At 40.2% G+C, this 12,456-nt stretch overlaps 7 protein-coding genes across 7 annotated transcripts; 3 read left to right on the forward strand and 4 right to left on the reverse strand.

The window, feature by feature from the left end:
• Nucleotides 1-102: 102 nt before the first annotated feature.
• ATC70_006598 (uncharacterized protein) lies at nt 103-637 on the forward strand (the record flags this gene model as incomplete). The annotated part of the gene is made up of 2 exons (XM_064825871.1): nt 103-558; nt 623-637. The coding sequence occupies 2 exons, from the start codon at nt 103-105 to the stop codon at nt 635-637; spliced, it is 471 nt and encodes a 156-aa protein (XP_064687385.1).
• A 2,450-nt stretch (nt 638-3,087) lies between these two features.
• ATC70_006599 (uncharacterized protein) lies at nt 3,088-4,140 on the forward strand (the record flags this gene model as incomplete). Its single annotated transcript, XM_064825872.1, has 3 exons — nt 3,088-3,133; nt 3,185-3,390; nt 3,454-4,140. The coding sequence occupies 3 exons, from the start codon at nt 3,088-3,090 to the stop codon at nt 4,138-4,140; spliced, it is 939 nt and encodes a 312-aa protein (XP_064687386.1).
• Nucleotides 4,141-4,298: 158 nt separating this feature from the next.
• ATC70_006600 (uncharacterized protein) lies at nt 4,299-6,013 on the reverse strand (the record flags this gene model as incomplete). The annotated part of the gene is made up of 2 exons (XM_064825873.1): nt 4,299-5,467; nt 5,566-6,013. 2 exons carry the CDS (start codon nt 6,011-6,013, stop codon nt 4,299-4,301), a joined length of 1,617 nt encoding a protein of 538 aa, XP_064687387.1.
• A 217-nt stretch (nt 6,014-6,230) lies between these two features.
• Nucleotides 6,231-6,840, reverse strand: ATC70_006601 (uncharacterized protein; the record flags this gene model as incomplete). Its single annotated transcript, XM_064825874.1, has 3 exons — nt 6,231-6,259; nt 6,327-6,527; nt 6,579-6,840. 3 exons carry the CDS (start codon nt 6,838-6,840, stop codon nt 6,231-6,233), a joined length of 492 nt encoding a protein of 163 aa, XP_064687388.1.
• Nucleotides 6,841-7,896: 1,056 nt separating this feature from the next.
• On the reverse strand, nt 7,897-8,664 carry GUT2_1 (mitochondrial glycerol-3-phosphate dehydrogenase; the record flags this gene model as incomplete). The annotated part of the gene is made up of 1 exon (XM_064825875.1): nt 7,897-8,664. The coding sequence occupies one exon, from the start codon at nt 8,662-8,664 to the stop codon at nt 7,897-7,899; it is 768 nt and encodes a 255-aa protein (XP_064687389.1).
• Nucleotides 8,665-9,286: 622 nt separating this feature from the next.
• Nucleotides 9,287-9,842, forward strand: ATC70_006603 (uncharacterized protein; the record flags this gene model as incomplete). The annotated part of the gene is made up of 4 exons (XM_064825876.1): nt 9,287-9,440; nt 9,506-9,586; nt 9,638-9,680; nt 9,752-9,842. 4 exons carry the CDS (start codon nt 9,287-9,289, stop codon nt 9,840-9,842), a joined length of 369 nt encoding a protein of 122 aa, XP_064687390.1.
• Nucleotides 9,843-9,872: 30 nt separating this feature from the next.
• On the reverse strand, nt 9,873-11,576 carry ATC70_006604 (uncharacterized protein; the record flags this gene model as incomplete). The annotated part of the gene is made up of 3 exons (XM_064825877.1): nt 9,873-10,274; nt 10,329-10,444; nt 10,496-11,576. The coding sequence occupies 3 exons, from the start codon at nt 11,574-11,576 to the stop codon at nt 9,873-9,875; spliced, it is 1,599 nt and encodes a 532-aa protein (XP_064687391.1).
• Between the last annotated feature and the right edge of the window lie 880 nt (nt 11,577-12,456).

Here is a 12,456-nt window from a genome sequence, read left to right on the forward strand (position 1 = left end):
CTCTCTCTCTTTCTTGCTCGCATTTTGGGTCAGCCAAAAAATTTTAAACTATCATCCCCATCTCCAGCCAGAAGGTTCTTTCTCTTATCCATCTTGTTTGCAATGCAACTCTTTGTCAAGTCCCTTGCAGGTAACACCCTCGCTCTCGAGGTCACTTCCTCCACCTCTGTTGAGAATGTCAAGTCCATGATTGCTGCCCGTGAAGGTATTGACGCTGATTTCCAATGTCTTTCTTTCGCTGGTAAGTCTCTCCAAGACTCTGAGGCTCTTGCTCTCTACGGTGTCCAAGACAACTCTACTCTCCACCTCAACGCTGAGCTCCTCGGTGGTGGTAAGAAGAGAAAGAAGAAGACCTACACTACCCCCAAGAAGATCAAGCACAAGCGCACCAAGGTCAAGATGGCCATCCTCAAGATGTACAAGGTCGATGAGTCTGGTAAGATCACCCGTCTCCGTCGTGAGTGTCCTAATGCCACTTGTGGTGCTGGTGTCTTTATGGCCAAGCACAAGGACAGACAATACTGTGGCAAGTGTCACTTGACCTATGTCTTCCAAAAGGTTTGTTAAAATTGCATTTTGACATGTGGACGTGTATACTCATTTTCCCCCGTCTATTCATTAGGACCAAGAGGCTTAAATCAAGTTTATTCCCTTTCCTCCATGTTTATCATAGATTTTGCTGTTATCTTTTGGAATCACACTTTTTGAATAAATGTCATCATGCTGTTGTTGTCCGTCAAATTCAGTCTATTCTAATTGATGAGTTACACTTTGTTGAATAACGAGATTAGTATTGCTGAATTGGGAGATCTTTTAGCACCATTTGGGTGTGGATACTGAGCGCAGGTAGAGTATGAGCAGTCTAGATACAAGCACATGAAGATGCAGCTTGTCATGTCTTGTAGTGCTACTCCATGAAACAGATCAACTTTCCATACAGATGCATCTGATCAGGACGACGGACTGGCAAAGCAAATGCAAGACTTGATTGTCGTCCCAAACTAGACATGATTTTGCTATCAGATCAGATCAGGTCAGATCAGGAGACAATTTGAAGTAAAGTTGTCCTGCGAGCTCCTGCGCTTTGTGCCATACAGCTAGTGCCTCCTTTCAATTGAACTGTCCTGGAGTATATTGTGCCTTTTGCTTGGAGCATCTCGGCATGAATTTGACAACTGTTGCGGTTCGTTGACATGTGCATTGCGTGCTAGTGGAAAATCCGATCAGTAGTATATGATGGAGCAATGGCAATCCAATTCGAGTGATGCCAGCATACAAACGTTATTTGCAGCTATGAAAAAAGAAACTACCAAATGAATGAACATCTGGATGTCTGTGAATAGTTGGGAATATATATATATACTTTACCGAAATCAATATGCCTCCTGTTCGAATTAGAAGTGGACAGACTGCAGAACCGCCCTTCCAGAGGATTTCAGCTACCAAAGATGTGATTCATGCCGTGTAAATAAAAGCCATAAAAAGGCAAAACATAACCAAATTTGACAGCTTTCAAGCCTTCATATCTTGACATGTAGACCTTTCTGAGCCACCGGAATAACGCCAAATAATTGTACTTGAGTAGTAGTAACTTTCTGGCACCTTTGCTCAACTTTTTGGGCCAAAAAAAAAAAACATGGCCAAAAATCGACCAAAAACCATGAGGGGTTACCTCATGGCTTTCATCAAACATCAAACGATTGCATTTTTCACCTTGAAAATGAAGACTTTTACTATGGTATGTATTGAATCAAAATGTTTCTCTCGATCCAAAGCAACATCTGAAATCACTTTTATGAGGTTTTCATATGCAAAATATGGCTATTTTCGCTAAAAACTTCATTTCATATTTTATTAAATTGCTCAATAATTTCAGTCAAAACACTTATTACACTTAGCACCATTGGAAGCGCCTTGGAAAGTACTTCAAGAATGCATTAGGAAGCGTAGGGTGATCATCACAGTTGATATAGTCGGAATATTATTAAATAGATTACAGAAGTTGAAAAAAGACAAAATCTGTCCAATCTTGAACAGAAAAATAAACTGAGTTTGAATCAAATTTGTCGGCGGCTTGCGGCTGACAGACCCAAATGCCTTTCTGCTGATGACAATGATGATTGTGATGCTGATTAAATGAGGATCATGGAATTGAAAGGACAATTGCTTAGCGCAAATACTTTTTTTAGGGAGCTTTATCTTATGAAATTGTCTTTTGCAATGACAATATCTCAAGAAACTCGCTGTAGATCTTACACAAGTCCTGTATTTACTTATGGCCAGTTTTATGCCGCCATCCTATTAAGAGCATCAGCAGTGAATGATATGACAAGCTATTATCAGAAAATGGCGATTGTGATGTACAAATGCTGCATAAAACCTGAATGTTCTTTCCCATTGTCCCAATAATAGGCTTCGTTTGATATCAGTGTAAGCAAAAAGGATGCTGAGGGAGATACCTCCTCTCCTCCTCCTGACTCTGATATAACCTTTCTTTTACTAACTAATAATTGGCTTTTTAAAATCTACTTGATATACCAAAATGTTATAATATTTGATTTAGAATGTCTTTGGCGAGAGCCTACAGGGCGACGCCGACATCGAGCGTAGCGAGATAGATCGACTAGTATATGTATACATAGTCGTCATGCTGTCGTCTATTGTATAGCTTGTTTGCATTCATGCCACTGCGCAATTTCCCGTGTGTCGAGGCTACATCTCATCTAGCAAATGATGGTAACCATCAACGTATCATTAGATGCGTTCAATACATGTACACCTTGAACAATGACTGTATATAGACTCTTTCAATCAAGAGGACATTGAAAGGCAATAGGAAGCTGCCAAGAATGAGCCCACGAATACACATCCTAAATCGAGTAATCTGCATCAGCCCCACTGTATAGAGTGTATTTGTTTATATTGATGTGCGGAAATAATCTAATTAATAGCATGATTGATTGGATAAATGTCACTCCCTTTCTTGCTCTTTCTTGGTTCACTCCTTTATCTCTTTTTCTTTTTTCCTGCTAGTTGTTTTTCTGTTTCCTTTTCCTCTCTTTCTTTTTCACATTTTCAGTGCACATTATGAAATTCAGTGTCAATAAATTACTGTCCATTACATGCTTATTAGGTAAGTTCTGACTCTAAATGGCCATGATGCAAAACTAACATTTAGAAATAGCCCTCGCTAGTTTGACTATCGCTGCTCCACTGCAAGATATTTCTGTTACTTCCATCGATCTTGCAGAGAACACTTACAATGCACAAGGAGATGAGCATCTCTTTGTTACTGTCACCAGAGTGGATGACTTGATTGATGACGATGGCACTCTTTTGGCTGAGCGCATCATGGCAGTGCGAGTTACTTTTGATGTCGTCGAGAACCAAGTACGTATAGCACAGCAAATGCTTGGCTAATCATCAGCATATGTTTTAACCTATTTTATTTAGCTGATGTGTAACGGTAGACCAGTTGATATTGGCGTCTCCAACATCCAAGTTGAGGCTCAGATGGCAAACAACCCTGCTAAATTGTCCATTGCATCAGAAGAAGACGCTGCATTGTTGGCTGATACCTTTGATATCGGCCTTGTTACAGTTGAAGTTACTGCAAGCGTATTGGACGAACTCAAGACAGATGATGGCATGGTGTTCCGCAGAATCAGCGTCCAAGAATTAATCACTGAAATCAACGGTGAGAAGGTAGTCCAGACCGAAGCTGGTCAGCAGATTTTGGATGTGTTCGAAAACGGCTCATTGATCAAGTGGTCTGTCGACCCTCTCACTGGTTTCATGTTGCCTGGTCCTGCAGCCATTGAGGACGAAAGCGTATTCCAAGACGATGATGTCTTTAACATTGTTGATTGTCCCGGCTGCGAGTCCATTGATCTCCAAGACTGGTGGAATGAAACATCTTCGGTGAACCAGGGCCTCATTGGCGGTGCTTTTGTTGCCTTCTTTGCGGGCATCTTTATGATCATCCGTGAGTTGCTCAAACCCTCATCCTATGACCCTGTCGCACTCGTTGAAGATCAAAAGAATGCCACTGACGAACAAATCTGGGACAAGAAGGCACAACCTCCTGCCTACGTTGAACAAGAGGAAGAGAAACAACCTTTTTTGAATGAATCCAAGTAAAACATGTATAGCTACATGTCTTTTTTTTTTCTTTTTCGTTCCATCTCATTTTGCACATACATCTATCCGGGAAATAAATAAAACGTATAAAAAAGTGAATTGTATAGACTTTGGCCATATGAAACACATTCCAAATCTTCACAGGTTTATTTACAGTTTCAAAAGGTGATTTCTCCAACCCAATTTCGTCGTCGATAACGAGGCGTCTTTCTACGGTAATCTACTATCTTTCGCACTGGATACACTACCACTGCAGCCAGCACAAGGCCAACAGAGACAGCGACAGTGATCACCATCATATGTGTTGCGAATATGACGCCCTGTTGACTGGCATTCAAAATAATATTAATCTCGTTTGCATGTGCGGATGAAGTAAACGAGCTCAAGGAACTGGACACCCCTACTGAACCAGGAACCAGAAATAGCAAGCCAGTTATCATGTCGACAAACCCAATTGTGGATTTGAATCTTGCGTAAAAGTTTGACAAGAGTGCTACAGCAAAGGCAGCCATCACTGTAGCTACATGTTGATAGGAGACAAACCAAGAGAGCGAGAAATAATGCACGGAATGGGAGACGGCCGCCAGCGTGAGTATCACTGGGAATTTGCGAGGATGTCCTCTGAGGATGATCAAGTTGGCTAATGCAAACAGAGGCACAAACAGGAAATGATACCAAGCGGATATATCATTCTCGCACTGTTGAGTATCTGCACTCACTAGCGCCAGAGAGGGAAACATGATCTTGTGGCAACTGGCACCAATAGCAAGACCAAATCCAATCATCAGTGAGTAGATCAGTGTTGTGGTGAGACGCAGTGTGCCTGATGCCACTTCACCTGCTGCAATTTCCAATATAGAAATCAAGGTCGTGTACCCTGGCAGCAATGTTACTACACCGCCTACAGAGAGAGCATAGAAGCAAGATGTAGTGGTTGGGAATCGAGCAGACACAGATGAAGCAATGTAGCCCACAATGGCACTCAGTAGCACATCAAAGATGCTACCAAATCGGGTCACTCTTTTAGACACATGCAGAAACCCAATGGCTACAATGAGACCTAGCAAGAGGCAAAACCCCATGTCGACCGCCTTTCCCGAGAAGAACAAAGGAGCACTCACACTGGATGCCACAGCATAAGCTAGCCATGTCAGCCACGTTGGATACAGGGTGCAATCTCGACTGATGGGATCCAATTGATCAATGGCTTCTTGTAGTGATATCTCGTCGCATAGTACAGATTCAAATAGCTGGTATGTCAATGTTAATTTATGTAGATCCAGGGTGGATTCCGCTTTGATGATTTGGACTGATGCAGCTAAATTTTCTATTGATAGTAATATGCAGAAAAGGTATTGGCAAGGAATATTTAGTATTCAGTCTTCGGATGAATATCTCTCTCCTGTTTTCTATAGATAATATTACCAGAATCTCCAAACGAAACGACGAGAAAGCCGGGAAAATAGCCAAACTGTGCTTTTACACTGAATTTCTGCATCAATGATTGCAGGCAATGATCAAGCCGATGTGATGGTGCACCGCATGAAACGAGCAGTTTGGAGAATCTCAGCAGAAACAGCATGGCATCGGATGTCGTAGTGGATGCTGTGTGTGTGTACATGTCATGGTGCTGGTTCAATGTGGATGATGTTAATATAGAGTAGATGAGACTATTGCGTCTTGTCGTAGTGGAACTTGCACTGGCGTCGACATGATCTTCATTACAGCAGTAGCAATTGTCATCCGCATATGGATTATCAGCCAATTCAAACATGGATTTGGATCGGCTGTTTTTTTTCTTTATGCGCTTGTTGTTGTCGTTGTAGCTGTGATGACCAGCAGCCAATTTCTCGTCCTGACGAGCACATCCCATATTATAATACAAAAAAGAAACGAAAGAGAAAAAAGGAAGATTATTAGGATTTCCACTACCAAATGTCAATAAAATATAAACGTTTTTCCTCTCTCTCTCTCTCTCCCTCTCTCTTGCTCATTCCGTGATGGCATGGTAGTGCGAAAAAAATAAAAAGGCACACACTCCTTAACCTATAAATCCCTTTTTATAATACAAAATGATCCATTTACTATATTTACTTTGATGATGAGGGTAAAGAACGATCTAAGTTTTTGTATTATTGATTTCATTAGTATATATTTGGTTTGCGCTTGTGCTGCTGTAACGGTACCTTTATACACGGGCTGGCGTTCATAAGCATTTGGACTGACATCTCGAGGATTTCTCTTCTTCTTTCTTTGAGCGTGTTTGTGATTACATTTGCCATGATCACTATCGTTTCCATTGCTGCTGCTACTGCTATCACTTGAGCTATCACTTTCTGATTCTGAGGATTCCCCAATGGAATGAGGTTTATGATAGATGCAGCAAACTACACAATGATGTTGGTTTTCTTTGTAATAAAAATTCTGTAGTAACTTACTCTTTGTCTTTTTCTTGTTCATATGTTCGTTATCAATGACATTTTCATCCCATTGAATCACTCGTCTTCTTCTAGCATTCATATCTCCTCTCAACCGTAATACACCAACATGCTCTCCATCGTCCGAGCTAACAACATCTTCATCTCCACTTTGTCCTTGCTGTGCTATTTCCTCTACTGTCAGTGTTCTGGAACCATGTACTGTAGTGGGTGTTTCTTCTCTCATTCTGGTAGAAGTCGATGGATGAGGTGAGTTGGACATGTTGTATTCTATGAAACAAAAATTGTAGTGTTGTGTAAAAGGAAAAAATTTATAATTGCAATAGATGGATTTCACTGTAATAATACGTACAAGCTGTTTAAATGCCCGAATGTTTCGTATGTACAGTGCACCTCATGCAATGCAAATACATTTGTCAATGGCAAACATTTATACATTGACTACTGGCTCTAGGGTGTATGGTTGTCTAAATTTTGGTTGCCATGGTAACAGTAGCAACCGCTACATATCATCTTTTTACTGAAAGAGGTCTAGATGTTTTGAATAATGATGTCAATGATCATATTATTATGGAGCATATTATGATTTGCATTATATTTAAGAGTGTACACTTGATTGATATCATCCAATGATCATAAACATGCCTGGTTGAGCCAATTTGGTTTAATGAAGTATCAAAACTCTTTTAAATGCTGGAATATCATGTTGATTCAAGTGTGAAATGTCTACATGCGAAAAATTCTCCATTTGAAAACCAAATCTCGCGCCTATTCATTCTTTCCCACTCTTTATGATTTACCAGGAAGAAGTAGGTGATAACCATAATTAAGTATTCAGTACTAACATCATTTTAGCTCGATAAAATTGCATTGGCTTGCAAGGGGTTTCCCTCTAACAACATCTCTCTCTCGCAAAGAGTATTTGCAGATCTTGTTTTGGCAAAAAAATGGAAAGATGTGAAATTTACACCTAACAAGGGATTGCAAATATGCTTGTTCATGGCGCATGAACCAGGGAACACAGTAAGTTGGCGCATTCATGCCTTGAAGAGCGTTTACTTATGCATAACCAGGATAAAGAGCTTGTCATCATACCCATCTTGCAAGATGAGGCAAAACTCTCGGTCAATACAATCACAAACTTGTTCGACTCTATAGATACCCCAGAAGAGTAAGCAGTTTATTTGGGTGAAATCATGATTACATAAATAACCAGCTCCATTATATATAGCCGTTTAACTCTAGCCATCTACTCTTCTGATTCAACCATTGTATATTACCACATTAGCAAAGGACTCGTCAAATCAACTCAACGCAGCTAGATCAATCTTCCTGTTCTTCTGGCCGTCTTTGATAATGCAATAGAGCTGATCAACGTCACCAATAAATCCGAACCACCTACTTCCTGCAATGCCTTGAGATTATATTGTTGATGACTAGATTTCCAATAAGCGTTGAAATGAGACCATGTCTGACCCACAGAAGACAATGTCAATACAAATAATGCTGATCTTTCAGAAGATTGTCTTCTCTCCTTTAACGCTAATGCAGCTAATGCCCCCATAGCCAAATGAAACACACCTTGCGTTCTGAATAAATCGATAGCAATGGATGTTGTTTGTTCAATTTGATGTTTTAATGCAGAGTTTGGCTTTGGTGTAGGTGGAATGCCGAGGTATCGGGTCACTGTTCTCCATGGCTTATTCAGTAGTGCTCTTGCTGCAATGAGATGATATATAAGGTTGATAAGTAATGGCAGATTATTATCTTTGAATACAAATTGTAAGGCGGATTTCAGGAAATAACGAACATGGCCCTTGAGAAATGCCAATGAAGATGGCTCTTTGATGATGATGTCCTCCTCTTCTCCATCCTCATGATGCTGATGCTGATGCTGTCCAGCTGGAATGACAGGGAGTGTGTGCAAAGGTTGGTAATCTTGAGGTTTATTCATATATTGCGATTCTTTTGGTGGTGTCGGTGGTGATTCCATTATGGAATTGTCAAGAGGCGATGTGCTGTCCTCTCTAGTGCTCTGCATAGAGGCAGTAGACATGTCCAATGAATCAGATACTGTATTAACCATGATATTATAAAGTATAAGGATAAAAAAGAAAAAAGATGTTCAAAATTTGGTGTTGGTTTTTTTTAATGGGTGGGAACACAGAAAATATCACATGAAAACATGAATCCACACTTAAAGCCATTTTTTTACAAAGATATAATAGGCCCAATTTGTTCATTTATAGTTGATAAGCTTAAAAAGTGTGTCTCCAAAGGCAAGAAGAACGATGCTTGAGTGAAAGCCGTTAAACATCTTGAAACATGCCCGATTGAAAATTAATCTTTCTGCCGTACAATCCTCTTTAACCGTTTCGTTAATGTATTCAGTTAGAAAGGAAATATTTCCTCCAAAGAGGAAAACAGATTTAAAGAAAGTTAACGACGGTTCGACTGTTTAATTTCAGGCTTGTTGAATTACAATGGCACGGCGAGTTGTGGGTTTCTAATTAATTGGCCGTGTCTAATGGGATACAACGTTAAATACGATTTCATAACCTTTATTCTTGGGTGTGAGTGGGAAAAATTGGTTATATTTCTGTTTCTTTCGTTTGTTCACTGTTCGGCACACGTGAACTGCCTATAAATTAACTCGAATTCAGGCTTATTCAATTGCATCCTCTTCTTTTTACATTTCGATCCAAAACATGTCAACAAACGCGGAAAATAAGAATGGTATTGTAAACCACAACTACTCCAAGAGAACTGAACCTGTGGGCGGATTCAAATCAATGGAGGCATTCTACCCATTTTATCTGGGTGAACATTGCAACAAGGCAAACAGACGATTACACATTGTTGGTAAGATTTTCTTGATTCATTACGATCAAGTTGGGTTGTCATGGAAACTGATGATAATTTTTCAGGTACAACTATTACATTTCTACTCACTCTTTTGGCTATTAGGCGTCGCCAGCCTAAATTACTGCTGATTGGCATCATTCAAGGTGAGTGGATGTTGAGAGACATAGTAAGAAGTTGCACTGATACACAAATAGGCTATGCATGGGCTTGGGTTGGTCATTTCATGTTTGAGAAAAAGTAAGCATCATTGACAAAAAGCGGATAGTGCATGAATTCTTGCAGCGAGACTAACATTTTGGTTTACATAGCAAACCTGCTACTTTCAGATATCCTATTTGGTCATTCCGTGGCGACATGAGAATGTGGCGAGAGATCATGACAGGCAAACGTGCTTTTTAACTTTATTTTATTTAAATAAAAACTAAATATTTATTCTTTCATCAAAAGTAAATAATCCAGAATTGCCTTGGCTGTGGGTCGTTGATTAGGGTCATTGCATAATCCCATTTTCAAGAGCGTAAAGAAATCACTGTATACAGGATTGATGGGCGTTGAAGAGAATGCCACCTTTCCGGTTCTCGCATTTCGTTGAAGAATTTTGTCTTGAAAATCCACATCGCTAATGTCTGCTGTCATTAACTCTGCGATAATCAAGGTGGCCATAAAAACATCGGATGCTTTGGTGAATATATGTTTTTGCGTCATTTCAGGTGGGGCGACATGCTCTGTCCATGCTACTTCTTCTTTGTCAAGATCTGCAATTTCGTTACCGTCTTTAAACTCAATACATGATCCGAAATCAGTCAGCCATCCAGCTCCTGACGAGTCAATCTTTACAATTGATGAGTCTCTCACTCATTTCTTAAATCACTGCAGTGCACTTACTAAAAAGTTTTCTAATTTCAGATCCACGATACCGATATTCAAAGTATGAGCATCTGTTAATGCTGCAAATAAGCAGATCGACGCTTGTAACACCTCTTGCGGTTTAAAGGAGCTTTCTAAGACGACAGGTTGGTAACCCTCCACAGTATTTTTCGATGGATGCTTACCTCGTTTCTCTAAATAGCTTCTCGCGTCTCCATTGAGTACGTAGCGTTGAACTATATACAATGTTGGCTTATGTTTTGTATAAAAAGATGATCGTTCCAGTATTTCTCGACGACAGCAAATCCATCCAATGTACCGATTGATATAACGACAGGCTGCTAGTTTGGCTGCAAACATCATTTCTCGTTTGGCTTGAGAATGAAACGCATCGCTTCGTGTAAACAGTCGCTTTGATTTGCATGCAACATAAAGCCCTCGGTAGAACCCTAATCGCACGATACCCAATTGCCCTTCGCCTAACACTGTCTCTGACAATTGAAGATCTTTGGGATCGAGCTGTCCTCGTAGACTAGTTTCTTTTTGAGAGGTTGCTGTAGTTCCAGAAGATGGTTGACAGTCTGCTGAATCGAGTAATGCTGTCAAAGCTACTACCGATACTCTGATAAACTTCCTTCTGGATGCTCTGCAGACTGATTTACGTTTCCTGCCAACACTCAGCGAATCGACATCTTCCTTTTCACTTGTTGTTTTATCCACGTTCTCTGGTATGTTTGTGGGTGTTGAAAGACCTGATGATGAAGCTCTAGTTGCACTTCTTGAGCAGGGGTTGTAGTTCCCACTGCTGCTTTTTTTACCATCTGTTGCAGAGTTTTGGGAGGATTCGCCCATCTCAGAGTGTTCTGCCAACATGCCAGTTTGTAGCAGAGCAGCACTTAAAGGAGTCAACTCTGCCAATCCTTTTCCTGTGTTTGACTTGTTATTCTGAATCCACCCCTCCAAGTTTTCCGGTTCGTCTTCGCGGACGCGCTTCCAATTCGCGTGCAGCTCGCTGTATTGGTTCTTAGCCATTAGAAAGTCTCTATACTCCCTATCTAACAATTCCACAGGTGCAGATTCAAATAAGGTCAATTTATGATCCATCAACATTGTAATACTAGGTCTGGCGGTAGCAGTGCTAGTAGCAATTGTATGGTTGGGGGCAGTGGTATCATGTCTATGATTTTGACCGAGTGGTAATTCGTCAGATGTTGGTGCAGGACCTTTTTTGACATGTGGTTTGTTTATGGCATTAGAACAGGTCATTTGTCCAGTTGAAATCTAGGGTAATATACTTGAGGATGAAGGAAAAGAAAAGAAAGAAGATGGGAGACAATCAAAATGCGTTTCCCTTAAAAAAGCGGACAATCAATGCTCTTCCATCAGGGTTCTTAAACGATCAAATGCATTGCGATGAGATGTTGATTATGCATCTAAGAGGAAATCTAAACAGCTCCATTTTATGCGCTACTAATACAATTAAGGCTTTCTCAGAGATTTTCCGCTTTAGCATTATTATAAGCACATAAGCCATTCGAGTGAAGTTACTACTTGGACTTGGTTTTCTTCTTCAAAGGCTTTTGTATAAATAGACACCAGATCCAAGATCTAGGGAACAAGAGGCAAATTTGATAAAATCAACTCTTTTCATTATGTAATATAGTTTGACACGAACAAATGTTGCTACACGAACATAAGTGTTGATTACAGTATGCTTATCCAACGGTTTTTACTAGATGCAGACTACCTATAGCATCTAAAATGTCCAGCTTGCCTTACAGCTGTCATCGGCTTACTAATAAGTTGTATCATTGTGCTGTGGTGCTGCGATACAGCAGTACTACCTAGCCTTACATTTCCAGCACAATATTTGGATATAACAGCATGCTCTATCTCGATTAATGCATACAATGTCTTTACGCTATTGTATTACAACAAGAGCGTGCCTATTAGCAAGCAAATGTATAGGATACAGTCAAATTTGACATCTTCCTGGCCTTAATATCTTGGCATGTAGGCGTTTCTGAGCCACCGGAATAGCACTAAACAAGTGCTCACATCTGGCAGTTACTTATTGCCACTATTGCTCAACTTTTTGAGGATCAAAAAAAAATAGCCAAAAATCGACCAAAAAGCATGAGGTACC

This window comes from Mucor velutinosus, assembly GCF_035048745.1.
Source record: "Mucor velutinosus strain NIH1002 chromosome Unknown tig00001547, whole genome shotgun sequence".
In the NCBI taxonomy this organism is placed as follows: domain Eukaryota; kingdom Fungi; phylum Mucoromycota; class Mucoromycetes; order Mucorales; family Mucoraceae; genus Mucor; species Mucor velutinosus.